The sequence below is a fragment of the Silene latifolia genome, chromosome 1, assembly GCF_048544455.1.
Source record: "Silene latifolia isolate original U9 population chromosome 1, ASM4854445v1, whole genome shotgun sequence".
Classification (NCBI taxonomy): domain Eukaryota; kingdom Viridiplantae; phylum Streptophyta; class Magnoliopsida; order Caryophyllales; family Caryophyllaceae; genus Silene; species Silene latifolia.
The window spans coordinates 7,275,160-7,303,109 of record NC_133526.1 but is presented as its reverse complement, the minus strand read 5'-3'; the positions used below and the strand labels follow the sequence as shown (position 1 = coordinate 7,303,109).

At 38.2% G+C, this 27,950-nt stretch overlaps 2 protein-coding genes across 4 annotated transcripts; both read left to right on the top strand.

The window, feature by feature from the left end:
* The first annotated feature begins 295 nt into the window (after window positions 1-295).
* LOC141595697 (uncharacterized) lies at window positions 296-18,709 on the top strand. 3 transcript variants are annotated; one of them, XM_074415665.1, is made up of 9 exons: window positions 296-633; window positions 11,411-11,528; window positions 11,937-12,268; window positions 13,470-13,586; window positions 14,458-14,571; window positions 17,133-17,270; window positions 17,414-17,530; window positions 17,962-18,060; window positions 18,151-18,709. In XM_074415665.1, exons 1-9 carry the CDS (start codon window positions 311-313, stop codon window positions 18,224-18,226), a joined length of 1,434 nt encoding a protein of 477 aa, XP_074271766.1. In that variant the 5' UTR covers window positions 296-310; the 3' UTR covers window positions 18,227-18,709. The 3 variants fall into 3 exon arrangements, with proteins under 3 accessions (XP_074271766.1, XP_074271776.1, XP_074271771.1); XM_074415670.1 differs by lacking the exon at window positions 296-633 and adding an exon at window positions 8,942-9,281; XM_074415675.1 differs by lacking the exon at window positions 17,414-17,530.
* Window positions 18,710-19,703: 994 nt separating this feature from the next.
* On the top strand, window positions 19,704-23,662 carry LOC141595713 (zinc finger protein VAR3, chloroplastic-like). The gene is made up of 6 exons (XM_074415679.1): window positions 19,704-20,070; window positions 21,134-21,251; window positions 21,790-22,121; window positions 22,741-22,857; window positions 23,063-23,161; window positions 23,260-23,662. The coding sequence occupies exons 1-6, from the start codon at window positions 19,760-19,762 to the stop codon at window positions 23,381-23,383; spliced, it is 1,101 nt and encodes a 366-aa protein (XP_074271780.1). The 5' UTR covers window positions 19,704-19,759; the 3' UTR covers window positions 23,384-23,662.
* The last annotated feature ends 4,288 nt before the right edge of the window (window positions 23,663-27,950 follow it).

Genomic DNA, 27,950 nt, shown 5'->3' with positions numbered 1-27,950 from the left:
TGGAGTAGTGAACTAAATACCTGCTCTATACTCGAATAATCATTCATTATTGAAGAATTTGAAAGGGGTTGAAGGAAGTTAAGGAATTGACAATAGAGAGAAGATAGAGAAAACAAGGTTTGATAATTTTTAGTCAAGGATAAATAAATGGAAAGATTGATGCAAAAAGTACTAGTAAAATGTTTAATGCGAAAATAAATTACGATAATTTAACAATGATTAAGTAATACAAAAATAAAAATACCGTAGTTCTGTTCTAATCTAACCAAAACTCTCGTAGGGTCGAAAGCTCGAACCCAAATTAGTAACAATGTTTCTCCGAACCAGAACAACAGACACTCACACTCTCTTCCATTTCACCCTTAAACCCTCAATCCCTAAAACCTTAATTTTCTCCCGCACCTGCACCGCTACCGCCACCGTATCGCCGCAGGTTCCGTCGTCGTCGTCGCCGCAGCATCCATGGCCGGAGTGGGTATCCTTCGTCGACCGATTGAAATCTCACGGTTACTTCCCCAATTCTTCTCCCGGTGATGACGGTGGCAGTGACGATAGCGAATTGGTTTACCATGATCACAAGCTCTTGAAAAATCCATGTCTCAGCTTTGCTCGTGACCATTTCGACATTTTCAAGTTTGTTCCTTATCTAATTACTCTTATCTCTCGATTTTATGTGTTTGTTTCGATTATTTGTTGTTTTGTATGGATGGATTTTAGTTGTTTTCCGACCCGTTGTTTTGGAGATGAACTTTTTGAACTGAACTGAGGTGAGGGTAAAATTGAGCTGGAGTGAACTGACGTTAAGTCCAAAAGAACAGAGCTGAATCGTCGCGAATTTTGGGGGTATGGATGTATGATAAGCGCAAATTGGGGGTAGGACATTAATTGGTGGTGGTTAATTTCGGAATGTAGACATGTTAATGACATTGAAGGTGATAATGGACATGTTGCTTGTTTGTAATGGTGATTTAATAGTTCATCGATAAATAAACGGTTAGGAGGATGAGAAATGGCGTAATGAAGGGACTATGAGGGGCTGGGGAGATGCCCAAATTAAGTTGTGGGGAGACCAAGATTCGAGATTGAGATGGGTGTACTTAGAATAAGGGGAGGGAAGTGGTGTTGCCAGGTTGGTTTGATGGGTTTTTTTTTTGGTCTAATGGTTTGGTGGTTTATGGGAATGAAGGAGGCTGGTTGTTGATGGGCCAAATTAGGATGGGGCTTGGCTGATGATGTGGGGGGGTGTTCTGAATGAAAGTAGTTGGCGGCGTCAATGGTGTGGGTGGTCGCGAGGACCAAGGAGAGAGAACCGGAAGAAAAAAAATGTTATAAGAGGGCGTGGATGTGATATGCTGTATGCTTGAATATGGCTTATGGTTTGTGAATTAATGAGATCTTATTGTATGAGAAAGTTATGCCCTAGAACTATCAAAAAAAGTATGCCGTTTGTTAGGGTAGATCAGTAGAGTGCGACAACAATATTTGTGGGTGGTGAGGTTTCATTTTATTGTGTGTGTTTGTGTGTTTCTTCCCCCTCTTTTCACCTTTCCCGTTTCGCTTTTATTCTTTAGTCATTCCTTGTTTATTCTCGGCTGGTCTCATCTATTGTTTCCCCATATTACTTTTGTTACACCCTCATATTTCTTTTCTTGCTCGTCTCCTCTTTCAACCTTTATTTTTGTTTTACCTCCGCAATGTAACTTATTCTTGGTTTGCTCATGTTTGCCACCCCCCAATTATTTGTAGAGCTAAGGCATTGTGATTATTATTGTTGTGCCCGACCTACTATTTTGTTTGTTTTATAGGCTCACTTTTCCTTGGGCTTCTTCTTTGTAGGTCATTGTCGAAAGATGATATTGAAAACGTCGTGGAGATTGGATGTCCTAAACTTGATCGGAGAGTTGTTAACTCAGCAAAACGACTTAGAGAGTATGTAGGTTTAGTGGAAAAAAAATGTAAGTCCCTTAATAAGAAATATCTTACTCCGTATCTGTTATGATATCGAGTTTTTTTATCTCCTAAATTTATTTCTAAATATATCATAAATAGTCCACTTAGTGTCTTCTATGATTTCTGTTGTGATCCAAGCTTTATCTGTTAAGTAGCAGTAAGCTCCTGGTCGATTTGAATTTGAACTACCTATTACCATAATTGCAAAATCAGCAAAGTGTTGACTACTAAGACTAGTGTGTTAGCAGAAGGTGTTTTGCAACTTGTCTGTTAGTTCAGAGTGACAGGACGTGGTCTTTATACAACTATACCTCTATACAAGACGTCTTATTGCCAGTTGCGGCTTAGCAAGTACTCATATGATCTAGCATACTTATAATTGTCTTTAGCTTTGAGTGAATTAATGCATTAGTATATTATTCCTTGGTTTACTTGTTTGACTTTAATGCAGGTATGTGATGTATGCAGTCTAAGAGGATCGTGTAAGCGTGCATACTTAAAGCCGAATGACTCTCGTCTTGTCCAAACTGTGGATGTCATGCGTCACTTATTGTCCTATGCTATACACCCAACGGTTGTATCCGGGGCCGTTATATTTACTAACAATGAGCAGGCTGTATCATCTGCCAGAAGATTGCTGAGAATGTTGATGGACCTGAGTAAAGCGTCTAAAAGTCCAGTCTCAGAGGAGATCCCTTATAAGAAGAAAAAAATTGTAAATTCGGCTGCTACTGTGGTGTCTCAAGCCATCGGAACACGTAAACAGGATTGGGTTTGTCCTAAGTAAGTTAACTAAATCTTCATAAATTAGTCATTTACAATTGAACTTTCCTGAATAGTCTGTGATGACAGCGCGGATGGTTTTAAGAGACTTTAAGGCATATTTTGTTTGACATGCAAAAGCATATAAAATTCTTAACTAAGGGACTCCTGTTGGTAGTAAAAAAAATGTTGAGGGAATAGGGTTTGAGATTTGGTGATGCTAAAGAAATTGTTAGAAGGAGCAGCAACTAGCATGAGACAGGTCTGTTACCTTTGTTCTTAGTTTTATCTTTAATCCAATCTTGAGAATCTTAAGTTGTGCTGATCCTAATGAAATTCTTGACTGTGATATGTTGGTTAAATGTCTGATAACCTGTATTAGATATACATGACATTTTTATGTCAAACAGCTTTAGGGCATCTCCCATTAAACTCTTATTCATGATATTTTAAGTTCTTCGGTATTTCAGTTTCTGAAGGTGTGAACTAAACAAATACTTCGTACTTGGTAAGTTCGACATTTTTGCAATGCTTCAATTGCTTATTGTTGGGGACCAATTTACAGTGAGCAGAGTTTATGCCTGCATTGTATGTGTTGAATAAGATGTCAATAAAATAAATTTGACGTGTCACTACTACAAATCCAGGCAACTACAACGCCCCTTTAACAACGAATATTCACGAAAATCACAATAGACGTTGTAGAATGCATGGCGCGAATTTTACTAAAATCAATTACAACGGGTATGGTTATAAAAACCGTTGTTATTAGTTTTAACAACGGGTCACACATGCACAACCGTTGTTAATAATTTGGCGCAAAATTGGCGCAAAGTTAGTGAAAAGTAATCACAACGGTTATGTTTGAAACCCGTTGTTAAAACTTATTTAACAACGGGTGTTTTTTATAACCGTTGTTAAAACATATTTCACAACGGTTGTTGTTTAATAACCGTTGTCAATACCTTCCATACTATAAACCACACAAACACAAGTCTGCTGCAGCCCCAAAACACAACCCTTAATACACAAACACAAACCAAAGAAGAAAAAGACAAACACAAACACAAAACACACACTTTCTCATCGTCTCTTTCTCTCTTTCTCATATATCGTCGCTTTATCTTCTCGCCGTCACTGTTGATTTCATCGTCTCTTTACGTACGTTCGTAATTATCGGGTTTGTTTCATCGTCATTATTTTATTGTTCTAATTATTTCATTTCAATGTATGTGTTTTTATCGACCATTAGGTTCCGTTCAAAGATCTCGCTAATTATTTCATTTCCATGTATGTGTTTCTAATTATTTCATTTCCATCTTCTTTGGCGTCCTTCAATACGGATCGAGCATGTTTTAGCGATTAGGGTTTGGAGAATATATTGAGATAATGGAAATGCATGTTAGTTGAGATAATGCAATGTATTTATACTAATGTGTAGGTTGAGTTGTTTTTTAATTAATATATATGTTAGGAAGTTGTGCCATATATGTTAGGAAGTTGTGCCATAATCAGATCTTGATGATGAATGATAGATCTATGGAGTTGAAAAAATGGAAGCAAATCAAACAAGCATAACTCAACACTTTCAAAATGATCATTTCATTTAATTTTAAACCAAATACATTACAAGAATTATCGAAATCAAAAGATGTATAATAAGCCGGAACAACCCCGGTTAAGCGTAAAAAGCGCTTCTCAACCCGCCACCAATCACGCCACTCACGGTATACCGCTAACTTCCGGTCATTGGCTTCATATTTTGCAATAACAGATTGAATATATGCAAGGACACGACTTGCATGTGGAGATAAGGTTGGAAGAGTACAACTCAACATATCTCTCGTCGCAGCCCAAGACAAAGCCGACGAGGGTATGAATATGATGATGATGATGATGAGGAGGCTTTGTTGACAAGCCGGACTGCTTCACGCCTCTTAATCCAATAATTCCGTTGATGTTCAAGGATGCTTTGATTAATGGGTGTTGATCGGCGGAAGCCCTTGGCGAGAACCTTCCCATCATCTTCAATCGTTTGTGTAAGCCATTCTTCGTTGTTGATAAAATTAGGGTTCATTGCCATGTTATTTCAATTAATGAATGTTAGTAAAGGATGCTTTAATATGTTAGTAAAGGATGCTTTAATATTTATAGCTAGTAATATTTAATTTAATTTTTTTTTATTTTTTAAGAACAAACAACAACGGTTATTTACAAACAACCCGTTGTTATAACTTTCCCCCCAAAATTGAGTCACACTTTCCACAACGGGTTTTTATACTTAAAACCGTTGTTAATATTTTTAACAACGGTTTCCTTAAGAAAATCAACCGTTGTTAAAACCTTTTACAACGGACGCTTTAACAACGTCCGCTTTTTTATATAACAACGGTTTTTGACCGTTGTTATAGGTTGTATCTGTAGTAGTGTGTTAATGACTTAATGATATTTACATAAAATAACCTTTACATTTGTAATCACAGAGGGAGTAAGTGGGTATCGAGTTCTGTCCTCAAAATCTATTTTGTAGAGCCATAGTTGTAGCGTGCTGTGAATCATGTAATACGGAGTATTATACTCCCTCTCTGTCCCACTGAGTTTGTAGTTGTAGCGTGCTATGGGCCAAGCAGCAAATGTATTAGCTTTGTGAATGAAGGTAGATAACAGCTGCTGTTGGTGAAAAAGTTGGCACTGAATGTACTGACCTCGAGTAGCTATAATAGTGACCTTTACCTTTTAAGGCTCTAGAATAGCTAAGCCCTAACACTCATGTAACATGATTACCCTAGTGCCTTAAGGGCTTCCCAAATTCTGGGAAGAGGGAAATCCTATCACTCACATGACAGAGATAATTATGAGTGTGACCAAACTGAGGTTATTAACATTATGGGCCATGTATTTGGAGCCTAATGCTTAAGTAGAAACTTGCCTCTTCTTATTTTTGTAGATAAGCTGATAAGATAACCTATGTTAACTTGAGAGCATAACTATTCATCTCTCATTTTGTATACGAGCGTCACATTTAGGGTGTTTTTTGTTTAGGGGCGTCACTTTTAAGGTATCTTTTTGTATATGAGTGTCACTTACATGGTGGTCTTTTTATGATGGGCGTCACGCCGTCACCTCTATGATAAGGGCTATGGAATGAACCACCTACTTGGTGTCCCTTAATTAATACTAATACTATATCTTGTCAAAGAAAACATAGTCCTTTTGAACGTTCAGTCGTTCACCCTTGTCTCCAAAGCACCAATAAATTCAATATTTCCATTCCAGAATCCAGAGGATATCCGCTGCAAGGTGCTTCATGCTTTCATCGGAGCCCCTAACGGCCTAACGTTCCAATTTCTGATACTCACTGAGAAGGTGAAGGAGGAGATTGTTAATCCATATGTCCAGTGCATGGTCCTTTATTTGGCTTCAGTATAGCTGACCCTTGAGCGTATCTAATCTAATCTATTCTCAATCGGGTTTCCAAAACATTTCTTTTGTTGCTTTCTTCTTAGCAACCTGAGCAAATTCAACATTCTCAAGCACTATCTCAGGGATCAGGCCCTCCTCTTGGATAAACCCTCTTTCGTAGGAGTCAAGAGCATTCCCAGATACAATATTATCAATGTTATCAGATACATCAGTAGGGTATGCCTGCCCACCAAACAGAGTTGTTCACTTCACTTTTATGTTATTCATTTTTTTTACTATGGCTTAGTAGCAAAGATACTTGGGTATCAATGGTTCATAAAAAATTGGCTACTGATGGTTGATGTACCTTTGTTCACTCGGCAATTTAATATACTGTGATCATAGGTAGTGGAGCTGTTTCTATTTTGGGGGAATGTGCGGCCTACGTAACTGTACTAGTCATTCACATATTTCCTTAGATTTGTATGCATGCTTTTAGGAGGTGCATGTAGTACATGTGAATAACTTGGAGAGAATAATGTTGATCTAATCTTTTCCGCTGATAATAACACTGTTCTACTTTTTTTTCGGAAGGACTTTGGTTTTAGTTATAACGTCATGTCGAATTTTGTGTACTCTTCTGTAGATGAATTATTTGAAGGAAAAACATATCAGTACTTTTGAGTACCTAAATTTTGACATCAAAAGCAGCGATATGCTTTTCTCTTGAAGGCTATGCCAAATAAAAGATTACCTTATGGCCAGTTAGGGGTATTTAATGTGTGCACTTTTGGATTTTAATAGAATATTCATTGAATGTTGTAAATATTGTTCTTCGAGTGAGGTTTGAGAATTTATGGTGCGGGTAGCATCTGTGAAAGGGATGGAGTTAGATGCATAAATGTTTGTGCTGTAGCTGGCCAAAGCCGCCAAACTGATTTGAGTTGACAACAATACAGTCACGGGGAGCTCTATTGTTTCTTTTCTTTTACCTCCTTTTGCGCATTAAAAATGAATGTCGGTCGCGCGGAAGATATATATGATTGATCATTTGACTTGTTATTCTTGCGCCTGACAAGTGTGTTATGATTCTATTTTCAAGTTCAAATGATTTTTAGAATTAGTTAAATCTTTCTAAATTTTTAATTATGATTAGTTGAACATCTGGTCCATCTGTATTTCCATTTGCCCTTGAATAGTTGCCTGATTTAATGTTTATTTTTGTATTCCATTGCAGGTGTAATTATGTAAACTTTGGCCGAAATATCAGCTCTGTAAAATGCAATGAGGATGCTCCTTGGCGACATGTTCAACCCAAGTCTGGTGACTGACATTGTTGTACGTGTGTTTTTCTATCCTTGAACAGGCTAGAGGCAGCCCTTCTGCTAGATCTTGTCTTTTTTTTTTTTTTTAAAAAAATAGTTCTAATTTGGACTTTGTTAATTCTCCTGTTTGATTCAACTTGATTGTCCTTTTGCTTGGCTTGCAGATGTCAATACTTAAATTATGCCAGAAATACCCAATGCCGAAATTGTAAGGAGGATGATCCTAAGAAGAAAAAAAGAGTCCACACTGAACTCCAAAAAGGCGACTGGAATTGCCCTCAGTGAGTTTCTCTAATCTTGAATAGGCGGGAGAAAGCTATTTCACTCAGTCTGGCATTCCGTGGATGATTTTGCCTTTCCTTGTTTAAAATTATTCAAGGATTCTAGCTCAAATATTCGTTGAAACCCAATGGGAAATTTAAGCGTACTCTGGAAGGCATATATGTTTTAAGTTGAAGGGCCTACCACCTACCTCAGTAACCAAGCTGTGCTGGGCCGGGCTTCGTGTCGTGGTGTCTTCCGAACCACTCCAAAATGGCACGGCCCTGGCACAACTTGGAGGTATGCTGTGGCAATGCCCTGCCTTCGGAGGAATGCTTTCAAGGCCTGATTCCACTATTCCAGAATGGTTGGCCTTTTTTTACCTGTCACTGGTGATCTGTGGTTGCTCCCTCCCTCACTAAATATAATTTTGTTATAGGTGTGGAAGTTCAAATTTTTCAAGAAAAACAATATGTTTCCGGTGCTCAGCTACCCAGCCACCAGAGTCTCTAGATTCCGGGGATTGGGTTTGCTCCATGTAACTTCCCTTTTCTCTCCTAATGTCTCTCTCTGTGAGATGGCCCTCGTTTTTGCTATGAGCTACGCTGAAGCAGTTTCCTTTGGCAGGTGTAATTTGCTCAACTTTAGAAGAAATGTTAAATGCCGCAAGTGTGAAAAAGCACATGTGAAGCCGTGTCGGCAGAATCGCTGATGCCAAAAGCAATTGAAATTGGCAATGTTGCATACTTGCATCTACATATGACGGATGTTGCAGGATTTCACCTCCTTCAAGTCTTCGACAATTACAGATTTATAGGCAGTAGAACTGTAGAAGCGACATTTGGTTGTGTATTCAACCTGTTTTTTTTTTAGTGTAGTAACAATTCAAGATCAAACACTACCTTGAGTTAATTTTTCATTCAATTTTATGCTTCATCCGATCTAATCTAAACCCTAACAAAGTTGTCTAACGCGAATGAACTATGACTCGAACCGCACTAAAATCCAGAACCTGAGTTGACCCGACCTATTTTATCCGACCCGCATGTTTATCATCATATATTGGACATTATCTCTAATTAACTTGATAACAATCGACCAGAAAATGTCGCAAACTCGAAATAGCTCACTCCTCTTCCGCCCCAAATTCTTTTAAGCGTGGACAACCCGAACCTAATTTAATCCGACCCAATTTTAACATAAATATATAATCTAACTAACCTCTAGCGTCAAAGACACTCTCTTTTCCATTTCACTCAATTTTGCAACAATGTTGTTCCGAACCAAAACAGCACACTCTCTCTTCCATTTCACTCTTAAACCCTCAATCCCTAAAACCTTAATTTTCTCCCGCACCTGCACCGCTACCGCCACCGTATCGCCGCCGTATCCGTCGGCGCCGCAGCATCCATGGCCGGAATGGGTATCCTTCGTCGATCGATTGAAATCTCGCGGTTACTTCCCCAATTCTTCTTCCGGTGATGTCGATGACAGTGGAGATAGCGACTTGGTTTACCGAGATCTCAAGCTCTTGAAAGATCCTTGTCTCAGCTTTGCTCGTGATCATTTCGACATTTTCAAGTTTGTTCCTTATCTAATTACTCTTATCTCTCGATTTTATTTGTTTCGATTATTCGTTGTTTTTTGTGGATTGATTTTAGTTGTTTATCGCCCCGTTCTTCGAATTTAAACTTTTTGAACTGAACTGAGGTGAGTGTAAAATTGAGCTGGAGTGAACCGAAGTTAAAGTCCAAAAGAACAGAGCCGAGTCGTTGCGAATATTGGGGGTATGTATGCTGATCAGCTGGAGATTTGATGAGCGGGGAGGTGTTGATTGAAGGAAAGAGGGTCGGATTGAAGGGAGGGAAGTGGTGCTGCCAGGCTGTCATGAGCATAACTAACTACCATAACAAACTGCTGAGCTGGCATAACAGAATTGCTGAAAGTCAGTTAGGGCCAGTTAGAATAGGTTAGTTCAATTGCTATAAATAGGCCTTAAGGCCTTGTTTGGATACCAAAAAAGGAGGGAAAGGGAGGGGAGGGGGAAGGAGGGAAAGGAAAGGGAGGGAAGGTAAGGGGAGGGAGAATGGAGTTGGTTATTTTCCCTCCAAATCTTTACTTTGTTGGAGGGAAAAGAATTTGGCTTGGAGGAGGTAAATGGAGGGATCCATTTTCCCTCCCTCCAAATCACTCCACCTCCATTTTGCTAACCAAACAATGAATTTCTCATCCCTTCAAATCCCTCCTCTCCCTTTCCCTCCAAATCCCCCCATCCAAACACACCCTAAGGGTGTGTTTGGATACCATTTTAGGAGGGAAAGGGAGGGGAGGGGGAGTGAGGGGAAGGAAAGGTAAGGGAGGGGAGGGGAGGGAAAATAAATTATGGTTGTTTGGATAACAAAAATGATGAGAGGGTGATGGAAGGGGAGGAAGAGGGAGATGGTAGAGTGGATGGAGGATGATGATGAAAGGAGAGTCAAAAAAAAGTTTTCCTTCCAAATCTTGCCAATGATGGAAAGATTTTAGTTTGGTCTAAAGGAGGGAAATTAAATCCTCTCATTCCCCTCCCCTTCCATTTCCCTCCTTCCAAATATTGTAACCAAACAAAGGAAATTAAACCCCTCCCTTTCCCTCCCCTCCCTTTCCCTCTAATTCTCTCAATCCAAACACACCCTAAGGGTGTGTTTGGATAGGAAAAAAGGAGGGTAAGGGAGGGGAGGGGGAAGGAGAGAAGGGAAAGGAAAGGAAGGGGAGGGGAGGGAGAATAGAGGAAGTGATTTTCCCTCCAAATCTTGCCTATATTGGTGGGGAAATAATTTGCCTTGTAGGAAGGAAATGAAGGGATCCATTTTCTCTCCCCTCCAAATCCTTCTATCTTCATTTTGCTAACCAAACAATGGATTTCTCATCCTTCCAATTCTCTTCCCTCCCTTTCCCTCCAAATCTCTCAATCCAAACACACCCTAAGTCATTCATTATAGAATCATCTGTTGTATTACATTCTCTACAAACTTCTCTCTCTAAATTCTCCATTAATCTTGTAATCATCAAGCTTTCCATTAATAAAACTTTTTGCTTGATTGTGTTCTTCAATTTGACAATCCTGCAATTAGTTTCTCGAATTTCTTCGAATTGATTCCCAGAAGTTCAGGCTGGTTTGATGGTTTATGGGAATGAAGGAGGATGATTGTTGACGGGCCAAATTAGGATGGGGCTTGGCTGATGACGGTGGGGTCTGAATGAAAGTAGTTGGTGGTGTCAATGGTGTGGGTGGTCGCGAGGAGAGAGAACTGGAAGAATAAAAATGGAAAAAGAGGGCGTGGATGTGATAGGCTGTATGCTTGAATATGCCTTGTGGTTTGTGAATTAATGACATCTTATTGTATGAGAAAGTTATGCCCTAGAACTATCAAAAAAAGTATGCCGTTTGTTAGGGTAGACCAGTAGAGGGTGACAACAATACGTGTGGATGGTGAGGTTTCATTTTCTTGTGTGTGTTTGTGTGTTTCTTTCCCCCTTTCCCATTTTGCTTTTATTCTGTAGTCATTCCTTGTTTATTCTCTGTTGGTCTCATCTATTGTTTCCACACACACACACACACACACACACACACACTTGTAGAGCTACCATTGTGCTTATTATTGTTGTTACTCGACATACTATTTTGTTTGTTTTATAGGCTCACCTTTCCTTGTGCTTCTTCCTTGTAGGTCATTGTCGAAAGATGATATTGAAAATGTCGTGGAGATTGGATGTCCTAAAATTAATCGGAAAGTTGTTACCTCAGCAAAACGACTTAGAGAGTATGTAGGTTTGGAGGAAAAAAATGTAAGTCCCTTTATAAGAAATATCTTACTCTGTATCTGTAATGATATCGAGTTTTTTTTTTGTCTCTTAAATTTATTTCTTAATATATCCTAATAATCTACTTAGTGTCTTCTATGATTTCTGCTGTGATCCAAGCGTTGTCTGTTAAGTAGCAGTAAGCTCCTGTTCAATTTGAACTACCTAGTATCATAATTGCAAAATCAGCAAAGTGCTGGCTACAAGACTAGTGTGTTAGTAGAAGGTGTTTTGCTACTTGTCTATTAGTTCAGAGTGACAGGATGTGGTCTTATTGCCAGTTGCAGCTTAGCAAATATGATCTATAGCATACTTATACTTGTCTTTAGCGTTGAGTGAATTAATATGCATTAATATATTATTCCTTGGTTTACTTGTTTGACTTTAATGCAGGTATGTGATGTATGTAGTCTAAAAGGATCGTGTGATCAAGCATACTTAAAGCCGAATGACTCTCGTCTTGTCCAAACTGTGGATGTCATGCGTCTCCTATTGTTCTATGCTATACACCCAACGGTTGTATCCGGGGCCGTTAGACTTAACAACAATGAGCAGGTTGTATCATCTGCCAGAAGATTGCTGAGTATGTTGATGGACCTGAGTGAAGCGTCTAAAAGTCCAGTCTCTGAGGAAATCCTTTATAAGAAGGAAAAAATTGTAAATTCAGCTGCTACTGTTGTGTCTCAAGCCACCGGAACACCGAAACGGGACTGGGCTTGTCCTAAGTAAGTTCAATAAATCCTCATAAATTAGTCGTTTACAATTGAACTTTTCTGTATGGTCTGTGATGACAGCGCGGATGGTGTTTGAGACTTTAAGGCATATTTTGTTTGACATATGCAAAAATATATAAAATTTTTGACTAAGAGACTCGTGTTGGTAGTAAAATAAATGTTGAGGGAATAGGGTTTGAGATAAGTTTGGCGATGCTAAAGAAATTGTTAGAAAGAGCAGCAACTATACATGAATAGGCCTGTTACCTTTGTTCTTAGTTTCATCTTTAATCCAATGTTGAGAATCTTCAGTTGTGCTGATCCTAATGAAATTCTTGACTGTGATATGTTGGTTAGATGTCTGATAACCCGTATTAGTTATACACAACAGCTTTGGGGCATCTCCCATGAAGCTCTTATTCATAAGTAATATTTTATGTTTTTCGGTATTTCAGTTTCTGAAAGCGTGAACTAAACACATACTTCGTTCTGGGTACTTGAGACATTTTTGCAATGTTTCAGCTGCTTATTGTTGGCGACCAATTTACAGTGAGCAGAATGCTTCCTAGTTTATGCCTGCCTTGTATGTGTTGAATAAGATGTCAATAAAATAAACGTGATATTTTAATGACTTGATGCTATTTGCATAAAATGACCTTTACATCTGAAATCACAGATGGGGTAAGTGGGTATTGACTTCTGTTCTCAAAGGTATTTTTTAGACCCGTAGCTGCAGCGTGCTATGAATCATGTAATACGGAGTATTATACTCCCTCTCTGTCCCACTGAATGAGTGTCTCTGTAAGTGCTGAACATTTGTTTTTAAAACATATTGTTACTTTGTTACTTTACCAAAAGGCCCTTCCAAAATCCATGGGCTTTGAAAAAGCAGAAAGGGAAAAGTAAGGGTAACTTTGTGCATTTGCTTCATACCTTGGTCTTTGCAAAAAGCAAACGTAAAGAATTCACTGGGACGGAGCGAGTAGTACGTTTTGGTTGTCAAGGGGGAAGCATCTCTTGTTTATGGGTGGGTTGGTAAACTCCGAGGTGGGGTTATGGATTGGAAATAGTATTTGATTAGTTCTGGCAGATGATTCATTTCTTGCTAGTACAATTTCTACTTTATAGTTCAGCATTTTGTCAATCTAGTTAGAATTAACCCTTGTAGCTTGATTGCTACATCTGATTTAACCTAATCTGGCTTGACTTGCAGATGCCGCTTCTTGAATTTCAGCAAGAATAGTCAGTGTCGGGAGTGCAATGCGGATCGTCCTGAAATGCAAGGTAGTGCACATGCCGACGTCATGAAAGGCGACTGGAGTTGCCCTAAGTGAGTTTCGAAATCCTTGAACGTGCTAAGCAATGCCTTGTGGAGACTTTTTTTTTTTTTTTAAATCTTGTAGCGTCATGTTGAAAATTTAGAGCTCTGAGAGGACATAAATTTAGACTTTTAAGAGTACACCTGCTGCCCGTAAGATCACCAACCATGAATCGTTGACGTTGAATCAATGGTCCATCCATGAGTATGATATTGTTCAGACTCCAGAGTAATGACAGGAACATTAGTGCGCAACAACAATAATAATATTGTAGAAAACCCTCAGCTGTCTGGTTAGGGTAGGTGGAATCATTTCCTTGGACATCTTTATTTTCCAATAGAGTTGGTATGGCTTCTTTTAGCCACATTAGCATGGAAACAACCATTACATCCATCAGTGAATTCTTTTCCCTTGCATTTAGCCTTGTGGAAAATCAGTTTTGTGAGTAAGAAATACATGCTATAGAATTTATGTTCTTTGTCCATTAAGGAATCATCATGAGGCCTTGATGGTTGCCTTGAAGGTGAAATTGCCATTCAGAGAACCTGGCTTTTTGCCTAGACAAGAGCAAGGTTACCAATTCATTATGAATACACCAAATCTGATATGCGGTACGCTCTTATAAAGTGTCTGCTACATATATATTTAAGCGAGTAGTACATTTTGGTTGACAACGGTGAAGCATCTCTTATTTATAGGTGGGTTGACAAACTTCAAGGTGGTAATGGGTTGGAAATAGTATTAAATTAGTTCTGGTAGATGATTCATTTCTTGTTTGTACAATCTATACTTTATAGTTCAGCATATTGTCTATCTAGTTAGAATTAACACTTGTAGCTTGATTGCTACATCTGATTCAACCCAATCTGGCTTGACATGCAGATGCAGCTACTTGAATTTCAAAAAGAATAGTCAGTGTCGGGAATGCAACGAGGATCGTCCTGAAATGCAAGGTAGTGCACATGACGTCAAGAAAGGCGATTGGATTTGCCCTAAGTGAGTTTCGAAATCCTTGAACTTGCTAAGCAATGCCATTTGTGGACTTTTGTTTTCTTGTAGCATTATGTTGAAAATTTAGAGCTGTGAGAGGACATAAATTTAGAGTACATTTGTTGCATGTAAGATCACCAACCATGCATCGTTGAAGTTCAATCAATGGTCCATCCGTGAGTATGATATTTTTCAGACTCCAGAGTAATGATAGGAACACTAGTACACCTCAATAGTGGATTGCTCCTATTTTCCTGAATTATAGGTACGAAGTAAGGATCTTCAGATCAGATATTGAGATACTAGAACTATTATGGTGGCAGATGTTTGAGTGTCTCCCCTTAGTTTTACAGGGCTGTCTAAGAGGCCTGCAAAGGAAAACTCTTCAAAATAAGATCGAAAAGCATGGATCCACCTACTGTTAACTTGGGCATGTATCTACTTTCTGTTAATCCCATCTTGCTTATTAGACTAAGTAAATAAACGGCTCTGGGGTTTGGATCAGAAAGATCAGCTTTTCGAACGGAATCCCCAAAGTCTATGATAGCTTTGAGTACAGGATGGTAGGCAGCAATTTTATGTGGAATGAATTAAACACAATTGATGTCTGAAACTGCAAGTACTACCTATGGACGTATTAAGTTGTGAATAGACCAAAGCTATGGCCAAGCAGCAAATGGATTAGCTTTGTGAATGAAGGTAGATAACAGCTGCTGTTAGTGAAAAATTTGGCACTGAATAGTGAATATACTGACCCCGAGTAGCTATAATAATGACCTGTACTTTTTAAGGCTCTAGAATAGCTAAGCCCTAACACTCACGTGACATGATGACCCTAGTGCCTTAAGGGCTTCCACAAATTCTGGGAAGAGAGAAATCCTATCACTCACATGACAGAGATAATTATGAGTGACCAAACTGAGCTTATTAATAGCATTATGGATTTATGGGCCATGTATTTGGAGCCTAATGCTTAAGTTGAAACTTGTCTCTTCTTATTTTTGTAGATAAGATAACCTATGTTAACTCGAGAGCATAACTATTCGTCTCTCATTTTGTATTGAGCGTCACATTTAGGGTGTCGTTTTGTTTATTGGTGTCACTTTTAGGGTATCTTTTTGTATATGAGCGTCACTTACATGGCGGTCTTTTTATAATGGGCGTCACGCCGTCACCTCTATGATAAGGGCTAAGGAGGGAACTACCCCCTTGGTATCCCTTAAATAATTCTATATCCTGTCAAAAAAAACATAAAGTCCTTTTGAACGTTCAGTCGTTCACCCTTGTCTCCAAAACGCCAATGAAATCAATATTTCTTTTCCAGAGGATATCCGCTGCAAGGTGCTTCACGCTTTCATCGGAGCCCCTAACGGCCTAACGTTCCAATTTCTAATACTTATTGAGAAAGTGAAGGAGGAGATTGTTACTCTATATATCTGGTGCATGGTCCTTTATTTGGTTTCAGTATAGCTGACCCTTGAGCATATCTAATCTAATCTATTCTCAATCGGGGTTCCAGAACATTTCTTTTGTTGCTTTCTTCTTAGCAACCTGAGCAAATTCAGCATTCTCAAGCACTATCTCAGGTATCAGGCCCGCCCTCCTCATGGATAAACCCTCTTTCGTAGGAGTCAAGAGCATTCCCAGATATAATGTTATCAGATACATATGTAGGGTATGCCTGCCCACCCAATAGAGTTGTTCACTTTACTTTTTATGTTATCCATTTTTTTTACTATGGGCTTAGTAGCAAAAATACTTTTGTTCACACAAAATTGGCTACTGATGGTTGATGTATTTTTGTTCTTTCGGCAATTTAATATACTGTGATCATAGGCAGTAGAGCTGTTTGTAATTTTGGGGGTAATGTGGAGCCTACTTAACTGCACTAGTCATTCACATATTCCTTAGATTTTTATGCATGCTTTTAGGAGGTGCATGTCGTACATGTGAATAATTTGGAGAGAATAATGTTGATCTAATTTTTTTCGCTGTTGATTGTATCACTGTTTTACTTTTTTTTTTTCGAAAGGACTTTGGTTTAGTTATAACTTATAACGTGATGACGAATTTAATTTTGTGTACTCTTCTGTAGATGAATTATTTGAAGGAAAAACATGTCGATACTTTTGAGTACCTAAATTTTGACATTAAAAGCAGCGATATGCTTTTCTCTTGAAGGCTATGCCAAATAAAAGATTACCTTATGGCCAGTTAGTGGTATTTAATATGTGTGCAATTCTAGATTTTATTAGAATATTCATTGAATGTTGTAAATATTGTTCTTCAAGTGAGGTTTGAGAATTTATGGTGTGGGTAGCATCTGTGAAAGTGATAAGAGTTAGATGCATAAATGTGTGTGGCTCTGTGCTGTAGCTGGCCAAAGCCGCCAAACTGATCTGAGTTGACAACAATACACTCACGGGGAGCTTTATTGTTTCTTTTCTTTTAATGTTTATTTCTAGTTTTCATTGTGATTAGTTGAACATCTGGTCCATCTGTATTTCCAATTGCCCTTAAATAGCTGCCTGATTTAATGTTTACTCCTTCCTTGTATTCCATTGCAGGTGTAAATATGTAAACTTTGGCCGAAATATTAGCTGTCTAAAATGCAATGAGGATGTTCCTAGGCGACATGTTGAACTGAGGACTGGTGATGCTTCGCGACATGTTGAACCCAAGTCTGGTGACTGGCGTTGTCGTACGTGAGTTTTTCTATCCTTGAACATGCTAGAGGCTGCCCTTCTTCTAGATCTTGCTTTTTTTTAAAAAAAAAATTAGTTCTAATTTGGACTTTGTTAATTCTCCTGTTTGATTCAACTTGATAGTCCCTTTGTTTGGCTTGCAGATGTCAATACTTAAATTTTGCCAAAAATACCCAATGCCGAAATTGTATGGAGGATGATTCTGAGAAGAAAGAAAAAGTCCACGTTGAACTCCAAAAAGGCGACTGGAATTGCCCTCAGTGAGTTTCTCTAATCTTGAATAGGCGAGAGAGTTATTTCACTTCTGCCATTTCATCGACGATTTTGCCTTGCCTTGCCTTGTTAATATCTAGAGGGTTTCTAGCTCAAATATTCGCTGAAATCCAATGGCAAATTTAAGCGTAGTCTGGATGACATATATGTTTGAACTTGAAGAGCCTACCACCTACCTCTGGGAATTTGATGTAACCAAGTTGTGATGGGCCGGGCTTTATTTCGTGGTGTCTTCCGAGCCACTCCAAAATGGCACGGTCCAGACACAGCATGGAGGTATGTAGTGGCAGTGCCCTGCCTTCGGAGGAATGTTTTCAGGGCCTGTGACCTGCCTGGTTGCAGAATTGTTTCCTTTTTTTTATCCGTCACTGGTGATATGTTGTTGCTCGTTCACTAACCAAATATAATTATGTAATAGGTGTGGAAGTTTAAATTTTTCAAGAAGAACAGTATGTTTCCAGTGCACAACTACCCGACCACCAGAGTCTCTAAATCCAGGGGAATGGGTTTGCTCCAGGTAACTCCCCTATTCTTTCCTATCGTCTCTCTATATGAGATGGCCTTCGTTTTTGCTATGGGCTACGGCTGAATCATTTTCCTTTGGCAGGTGTAATTTCCTCAACTTTAGAAGAAATGTTAAATGCCTCAAGTGTGAAACTGACCACGGCAAGCCATCTCGGTAGAATCGCTGATGCCAAAAGCAATTAAAATTCCCAATGTTGAATCAACATTTGACAGATGTTGCAGGATTTCAGCTCCGTTCGACAATTACAGATTTAGAGGCAGTAGAACCGATTTATCTATTCAACCCGTTGTTTTTTTTTAGTCTAATAACCTATGTTGCTCGGACTCCTCAATATGACATCGCGTACCCGTGTCGGACACTGGACACTCGGACATGGGTAGTACACTCGGACACTTTATTTTAGACCAAAAACATGATTTTTTTCATAAAAATAGACGAATCCGACACTTGGACACGTATCCGTGTCGGATACTTCTCACCCAGTCCGAGCAACATAGCTAATAACAGTTCAAGATCAAACAGTATCTTGAATTAATTTTTCATTCAATTTTATGTTTCATCCTAAAGGGCAGTTCTTGTTGGACGAATCGAAGCCTATTGTATCACACTTCGTAAGGTATGGTGAGCCGTTGTAGTGTTATACGGTTATACCTACCCAGACATGGAACATGCACTCGCAACGATGAGTGCCTCGTGCTGGTGGTGTACCATGGCCCAGCTGGGAAAATCGGGTGGCGGGATCACAAGATACCGAGCCGAGTTGAGCCCGGGCCCATCTGAGCTCAAGCTCAAATCAGCCCATTTACAACCCTAGTCGAGCGGCTCGGGTAAGGTTTCGACCCTAATTGACGAGCAATTTCAGGTTTGGGTCAATCAAGTCCCATGTTAGGATTTACAAATCTTGACACTACAAAAAGTGGGTCTAGTCAAACGACAATTGTAGTCTAGTCGCTTTGGGTGCAATTTGAACGCTCTCAAATTTATGAGTGACCTAGACCTTTTATTGGAACGATCCAACTATTTTGTCGTCACCTTTTCCTTCGATCCAACTACTACAGATCCTTCAATCTAATAACTTTTAATACATTTGATTAGGACCCATAAGTCCATAGCCCATTAACCCAAATCTGTTTGCTACCGTTTGACTAATTTAATCGTCAAAGCCAACCCAACTGGCCATCATATCGTATCGCACCAACAATCGCCCGTGCTAACCCAATGTTCCACGACACAAGTTCAACTCTAGGTACTAGGTCATCCCATGAAATTTAGGACACGAGACACGTTATTTAAATTTAATAAAATATATATATTACTGTATAAAGTTATAATTAACGTATCATTTTATTTTTGTAAATGTATTTGATATTAAATTTAGATAATTGAAGATAAAATTTGACTTCAACTATAACTTATTCTATTTCCCACCCAAATTCGTCTTCTAATCAATCTTTTCCTTTTGACATCTCATTCCTCGTTTATAAGTATCCGATACATTTAGACGTGTCCCCATATATTCAACGAATGTTGTGTCCAACACAAAACGGGAGATTAAAAAGAGCGTCCGTACTATCTAGACTCCACCAGTATTCAAGAAGGAAGGAAAACGAGCTCCTTCCTTCTGAATATCTAATCCAATCTAAACTATCATAAATCAAGTGTCGAAAACTCGAACCTAACTTGACTAGCCATGTTTCTCCGAACCACAACACCACACTCTCTCTTCCATTTCACCGCTAAACCCTCAATCCCTAAACCCTTAATTTTCTCCCGCGTCTGCACCACTTCCGCCACCGTATCGCCGCAGTCTCTGTCGTCTCCGTCGCCGCCGCCGCCGCATCCATGGCCGGAATGGGTATCCTTCGTCGACCGATTAAAATCTCGCGGTTACTTCCCCAATTCTTCTTCTGGTGATGGCGTTGACGAATTGGTTTACGGAGATGTTAAGCTCTTGAAAAATCCTTGTCTCAGCTTTGCTCGTGACCGTTTCGACGTTTTCAAGTTTGTTCCTTATCTTATCTCTTGGTTTTTTTTTCAATTTTTTTTTTTTTTATTACTTGTTCTTTTGTTTGGCTGAATTTTTAGTTGTATTTTGTGCCCGTCCTTTTGGACTGAAACTATCTGAACTGAAGGGTAGAATTGAGCTGGAGTGCTTTTGGACTGAAACTATCTGAACTAAGGTGAAGGGTAGAATTGAGCTGGAGCATCCCATAAAATTGAGTATACGGGACATGTTATTTAAATTTAATAAAATATATATTTAATAGTTATAATTAACATATCATTTTATTTTTGTAAATGTATTTGGTATTAAATTTAAATAATTGAAGGTAAAATTTGACTTAAACTACAACTTATTCTCATTTCCCACTCAAATCCGTCTTCTAATCAATCTCTTTCAGTTTTTCGACATCTCATTCTTCATTTTTAGGTATCCGATACATTTAGGCAGGCGTGTCCGCCGCATGTATCCGATGAGTGTCGGTGTCCGACACGGTGTCGGGCACAGGACGACTGATGAGGAGGAGTGTCCGTGCTACCTAGACCACAGTTAAGTCTAAAAGAAAAAGGAAATCGTAGTGAATTTTGACGGTATGAATGTATGATAAGGAAAAATTTTGGGTAGGACCTCAATAGGTGGTGGTGAAGTTTGGAATGGAGACATGTTAGTGATAGTGAAGGTGATAATGGAGATGTTGCTTGTTTGTAATGGTGATTTAGCACTTCATCGATGAACAAACGGTCCAGGAGGGTGAGGAAATGACAAAATGAGTGAGGGCGTACTTAGTATAAGAAAAAATGCACAAATTTTTGTGGATGGCAAAATGCATAAGGTCACACTTGCCGAGAGTGCACAAATTAACAATTTGTAGAGCCTACTAACTCTAAGGGGGCGTTTGTTTCTTCAAATGGTAAGAGAATCAAGAAAGGGAAAGAGGGGGAAAGGGAAGGGATTGCTCTTAATTTTGCTGCTTGTTTGTAATGGTGATTATTATTGTTGTTGCCCCAACATACTTTTTGCTGGTTTTATAGGCTCACCTCTCCTTGTGCTTAATCCTTGTAGGTCATTGTCAAAAGATGATATTCAAAATGTCGTGGAGATTGGTTGTCCTACACTTGTTCGGAAAGTTGTTAATTCAGCAAAACGACTTAGAGAGTACGTAGGTTTGGAGGAAAAAAATGTAAGTCCTTTATAAGAAATATTTCACTCCGTTTTTGTTACCTTTTCAGGTCTTCTTTATTTGATATCTTTAGAGTCATAATTTGTGTATAAGCAGCAGGTTGTTATTATGAATTTGCTCCTAAAATTCCGCTTAAAATTGAATTTTTTTTGTCTCCTAAATTTGTATTTTAAATATCCTAATATTTAACTTAAAATTGGTGTGTTCTATGATTTCTGTTGTGAACCAAGCTTTATCTGTGAAGTCCAGTAAGCTCCTGATCAATTTGAATTTGAACAACCTAGTATCATAATTGCAAAATCAGCAAAATGCTGACTACTAAGACTAGTGTGTTAGCCAAAGGTGTTTTGCTACTTGTCTATTACGAGTACTTCGGAGTAACAGGACACGGTCTTTATACAACTATTCCTGTATAGAAGACGTCTTATTTGCAACTCAGCAAATATGATCTAGCATACTTATAACTGTCTCTAGCGTTGAGTGAATTACTATGTATTAATATAATATTCCTTGGTTTACTTGTTTGAATTTAATGCAGGTATGTGATGTATGCAGTCTAAGGGAATCTTGTGATCGAGCATACTTAAAGCCGAATGACTCTTCTCTCGTCGGAACTGTGGATATCATGCGTCTCTTATTGTTGTATGCTCTAAACCCAATGGTTATATCTGAGGCCGTTAGAACTACCAGTAATGAGCAGGCTGAATCATCTGTCAGAAGATTACTGAGCATGTTAATGGACTTGAGTGAAGCGCCTAAAAGTCCAGTCACTGAGGAGATCCCTTATAAGAAGGAAAAAATTGTAAATTCGACTGCTACTGTGGTGTCTCAAGCCATCGCAACACGGAAACAGGATTGGGTTTGTCCCAAGTAAGTTTAATAAATCCTCATAAATTGGCCATTACAATTGAACTTTTATGTAAGTCTGTGATGCCAGCACAGATTGTGTTAAGAGACTTTTAGGCATATTTTGTTGGACATCTGCAAAAGTATATAAAATTCTTAACTAACGGACTCCTTTTGATAGTAAAGAAATGTCAAGAGAATAGGGTTTGGGATAAATTTGGTGATGCCAAAGAAATTGTTAGAAAGAGCAGTAACTAGACATGAGACGGGTCTGTTACTCTTGCTCTTAGTTTTAACTTTAATCTAATCTTGAGATTCTTCAGTTGTGCTGATCCTAATGAAAATTCTTGACTGTGATAAGTTAGCTAGATGTCTGATAAGTTGATAATCCATATTCTATACATAACATCCTTATGTCAAACAATTTTGGGGCATCTCCCATGAATCTCTTATTTCACTTATGATATATTAAGTTCTTCGGGGTTTCAGTTTCTGTAGGTGCTAACTAAACAAGTACGTCGTACTTTGTATTTTAGACATTTTTGCAATGCTACAAGAGGCTACCCTTCTGCTTGATCTTGCTTTGGAGTTCTTTAATTCTCCTGTTTGATTCACTTTGATAGTCCATTTGTTTGGCTTGCAGATGTAAATACTTAAATTATGCCAGAAATACCCAGTGCCGAAATTGTGTGGAGGATGTTCCTAAGAAGAAAGAAAGTGTCCACATTGAACTCAAAAAAGGCGACTGGAATTGCCCTCAGTGAGTTTCTCTAATCTTGAATAGGCGACAGAGTTATTTCACTCAGTCCGCCCTTTCATCGACGATTTCCCTTTCCCTTTTCCTGCTTCTGGGGAAATGCTTCGAAGGCTTGTGACCTGCCCGATTGCAGAATTGTTTCCTTTTTTTACCGGTCACTGGTGATATGTGGTTGCTCGTTCACTAACCAAATATAATTATGTAATAGGTGTGGAAGTTTAAATTTTTCAAGAAGAACGGTATGTTTCCAGTGCACAACTACCCGACCACCAGAGTCTCTAAATCCAGGGGAATGGGTTTGCTCCAGGTAACTCCCCTTTTCTTTCCTATTGTCTCTCTCTCTGTGAGATGGCCTTCGTTTTTGCTATGGTCTACGGCTGAATCAGAATCATTTTCCTTTGGCAGGTGTAATTTCCTCAACTTTAGAAGAAATGTTAAATGCCTCAAGTGTGAAACTGAACCTGTTAAAGAGGCAGCATCAGAAGACAATCATTTATGGATCAAACCCGTGTCTCGGCAGATGAGCTGATGCAAAAAGCAATTGAGTTTGGCAATGTTGCATCAACATTTGAGACATGTTGCAGGACAATTACAGATTTACAGGCAGTGTTAGCGATATATGGGCGGGCGTGTGTATTCAACCTGTTGTTTTTTTTTTTTTTTTTTAAGAATGTATTAACAGTTTAAGATCAAACACTAGAATTATTTTTTCATTTGATTTTATCTTTCACCCTAATTTACTTGCAACTTATTTTTTGTAGTTTTTTTGGTTCTGTTTCCAATGACAGTTCTTGTTTCAATTTTCTAATGCTGTCGTTGCATCCTATTTTTTAAAAAAAAATGTCTGTGCTGCAACAGTTGGACTTGTGAGTTGCAGGCGTTTTTGTACATCGTACGCGCACAAGTGCTTCAATTAAGCCGTTTTGGAGGTTGCTCTAGGTCACGTTTCCTTTTCTGCCAATTTTTCTACCACGTGTTCTTGGTCACTTCAGTATTTACGCAATTCGATTACAGCCCCGGATAACAACTATTAATCCATTATTCTTAATTATCCGATTTTCGCATGAGGCTCGTTTGCCTCATATCGACACCCTTAAATGTTCTCTCTTCTCAGAATTTATGTGGCCGTTTTGTCTGACTCGATAAAACGTCATTGTGTACTTGTGTTTTACAATTTTTTTTGTTCTGGAATCTTGAAAATCGTGCATTATTTATACATTTCAATTTGAGCAGTTCAGGAGCTTACTCAGGGCCGCGCTTCTTTTTCTCCCGATTTTTCTACCACATGTTCCGGTCATTTCAGGAGTTACCCTATTCTATTTAAGCCTTAAATACTAATTATCCGATTTTTGAATGATTCTTGTTTATCTCATACCAGTATCCTCGAACTTCCTCAGTTGCTTCTCAAAATAAGTGGCCGCTTTATCTGACTCGAGAAACCATTCATGTGATTAACGGATATTTTTGTTTTGCGACTCTTTAATCCCGAATACCGTGTATTATACACTTCAAATTGAGCCACTCAAGAGGTCGCTCAGGGTCACATTTCATTTACTGCCGGTCTTTGTACTACCTGTCTCGAGTCACTTTAGGAGTTACCTTAATCGATTTCAGCCCTAAATAACAACTATTAATCCATTAATCCTAATTATCCGATTTTTACACGAGTCTGGTTTATAGCATTTCGAGACCCTTAAACGTTCTCTGATGCATTTTAAAATTTGTGTTGTCGCTTTATCTTACTCGAGGACCGTTCATGTAATTTTACGGTCATTTTTGTTCTGGAACTCGTAATCCAGAAAATTGTGTATTATACACTTCAATTTGAGCTGTTCAGGTGGTCGCTTCAGGTCACATTTATTTTTCCCCCAGTTTTTCTACCACGTGTCCTGGGTCATTCGGGAGTTACCATATTCAATTTCGGCCCCCTATAACAACTATTATTAATCCACTATTCCTAATTATCCGATTTTCACACGAGTTTCGTTTATCTCATTCCGACACCCTTAAACGTTCTCTGTTGCTTCTTGAAATTTGTGTGACCGTTTTATCTAAGCCGATAAACCGTCCATGTGATTTACAAACATTTTTATTCCGGGACCTTGGAATCCTGAAAACCGTGTATTTATACACTTCAATTTGAGCCGTTCGGGAGGTCGTTCTAGGTCACATTTCTCTTTCTGCTGGTTTTTCTACCATGTGTCGTGGGTTACTTTAGGAGTTACCCTATTCGATTTAAGCCTCAATTAACAATCATTAATCCATTTTTCATAGTTATTCGATTTTTGCACGAGTCTCATCGCATATTTGCAACCTCAAAGATCTTCATTTGCTTCTCAAAATTTATGTGGCCGCTTTGTCTGACTCGAGGAATTATCTGTGTGATTTATGGATATTTTTGTTCCGTGACCCTGGAATGCTGAAAATCGTGTATTATACACTTCAATTTGAGCTGTTCGGGAGGTAGCTCCGGATCACGTTTCTTTTTCTCTCAATTTATCTACCATGTGTCCTGGGTCATTTCAGGAATTACCCTATTCGATTTAAGCCCCAAATAACAACCATTGATCTATTATTCCTAATTACTCGATTTTCACACGAGTCTCATTTATCGCATATTTGCAACCTCATAGATCTTCAATTGCTTCTCAAAATTTATGTGGCCGCTTTGTCTGACTCGAGGAATTGTTCGTGTGATTTACAGGCATTTTTGTGAATGCCGAAAATTGTGTATTATACACTTCAATTTGAGCTGTTCGGGAGGTAGCTCAGGATCACGTTTCTTTTTCTATCGATTTTTCTACCATGTGTCCTGTGTCACTTCAGAAATTACCCTGTTCGATTTAAGCTCCAATAACAACCATTGATCTAATGTTCCTAATTATCCGATTTTCGCAGGAGTCTCGTTTATCGCATACATGCAACCTCAAAGATCTTCATTTACTTGTCAAAATTTATGTGGCCGCTTTGTTGACTCGAGGAATTGCTCGTGTGATTTACAACCAGTTTTGTTCCGGGACCAGGAATGCCGAAAATCGTGTATTACACTTCAATTTGAGCTGTTCGGGAGGTAGCTTCGGATCACGTTTCTTTTTCTCTCGATTTTTCTATCATGTGTTTTGGGTCACTTCAGAAATTAACTTGTTCAATTTAAGCCGCAAATAACAACCATTGATCTATTGTTCCTAATTATCCGATTTTTGCAGGAGTCTCGTTTATCGCATTCATGCAACCTCAAACGTCCTCATTTCTTTTACATTTTCCAAATGGAAACATTTTGCATAACCATTATGGGGGTGTTTGGTTCATTCATTAAAGGTATGAGCTATGAATTTGGAATGAGTCAAACTCATACCAAGTATTTGTTTAGCGAATTTGGGGGTTTCATACCCATATCTCAAACTCATGAGGTATGGGTAGGGATGGCAATGGGTGGGATATGGATGGGGTGGAGCCATATCCATATCCATATCCATTTAATTTATGGTCATCCATATCCCACCCTCATCCATTTAATATTTTTTTCATCCATCCATATCCATATCCACCGGGTGAAGCGGGTGGAGCGGGTACCCGTTGGATATTTTCACAGCTTATAAAATTTAAAGATAATATATCGTAAAAAAATTGTGGCGATAAAATTAAAAGGCATACATAATTCAAATAACAATATGTTTTAGCAAATAGCAACCCAATATATATCCAACAACAAAGTATTTTTGCAAAGCAAGTGACCATACAAATACGGCACGCCAACTACAAAGAAACCACCAACGCGTTATATTATTGATTAAACTAACAAAAGTAAGTTACTTTGATTAGTGAAAATAACAATATCCACATAAACCCATTTTTTACTTTTCCTAAATAACATTATGATATTAAAATTAAGTAAAATTACTGATAAAAAAATATACTTGTGAAGGAAAATCATTAATGACCTAAATAATTATTAACTTAATAAAAAATTAATTATAAATATTAATTTCGGATATCCACAAGGTGGTTAAGCGGGTGAGGGATGATAATCCATATCCCACCCTAAATTCACCCATATCCATATCCTACCCCAAATTCGAAAAAAATTCGTCATCCATATCCCACCCATTTAATTTCGGGTGGATGGATATTCACAGGGTAAGGGTGGGACTGCCATCCCTAGGTATGGGTATCTCATACCCAAAAAGAGGAGTGGGTATGAGATTGATACCCATATGTATCAAATTATGATTAACAAAAATGTGAAAATAAATATAATAACATATTGAAAATGAAATATTTTATTGAATTATTTGATCAAATCTTTATTTTCATGATTTAATATGTTTAAATTATTAATTAAAGTCTTGGATTTTATATATTTCAACTTTTACTTAATTTCAAACTCATACCGCTTACAATTGAAACAAACGCAAGGTATGAGGAATGGAGTTCCAACCCGATACCACCTAGGTATGATTCCTGATTCCAAACCCATACCCATGCGCGAAACAATCGTCCTCTAACTTCTTTTTGGGAGGGGAAAATGGTTATGCAAAATGTTTTTGGGAGGGGGAAATGATAGGGGCAGTATTGTCAAAAAGATTAATATATAACCGTCGGGCATATCCTCAATTACGTTTATTTATTAGTTTTACATGTATAATGGTTTCACATAAGACTTTATCATCAACTTAATAATGGACTATAAACAACCTCTTAATTTGTTTGTTATTTCCACAAATTTACTAAAATGTCCTATTTCCTACTTACCAGTGAAGTAGTTACAGCTTTCTCTCACTGTTTTACATTTCACAAATTCATCGCATGTTAATCCTAAACTTAACCGCAAATATCGGCAATAACAAATGAAGGTTATAGTTGGTAAAAAAAAGTAAAAAAAAATGTTTTTATCCCTCTATAAATATAGGTAAAATCTCACAATTTCAACCATTAATGAACACAAAATATAATATGATCATTATCTAAATAACAAGAAATATAATATAATTATGAAACGAGAAAACAACAATAATAATAATAATCTTCATAATGGCATGTCATCTTCCCCTTTGAAAGTCCATAGGGTATCCCATGCAATTAAGCGATCGTCGTCC

What these genes read in the sequence shown, in the direction of transcription:
- LOC141595697 (XM_074415665.1), top strand. Translation starts at nt 311, where the DNA reads ATGTTTCTCCGAACCAGAACAACAGACACTCACACTCTCTTCCATTTC. An exon ending in TAGGTTTGGAGGAAAAAAAT is followed by an intron (nt 11,529 to 11,936) that starts GTAAGTCCCTTT and finishes ACTTTAATGCAG; the next exon opens with GTATGTGATGTATGTAGTCT. An exon ending in CGGGACTGGGCTTGTCCTAA is followed by an intron (nt 12,269 to 13,469) that starts GTAAGTTCAATA and finishes CTTGACTTGCAG; the next exon opens with ATGCCGCTTCTTGAATTTCA.
- LOC141595713 (XM_074415679.1), top strand. Translation starts at nt 19,760, where the DNA reads ATGTTTCTCCGAACCACAACACCACACTCTCTCTTCCATTTCACCGCT. An exon ending in TAGGTTTGGAGGAAAAAAAT is followed by an intron (nt 21,252 to 21,789) that starts GTAAGTCCTTTA and finishes AATTTAATGCAG; the next exon opens with GTATGTGATGTATGCAGTCT. An exon ending in CAGGATTGGGTTTGTCCCAA is followed by an intron (nt 22,122 to 22,740) that starts GTAAGTTTAATA and finishes TTTGGCTTGCAG; the next exon opens with ATGTAAATACTTAAATTATG.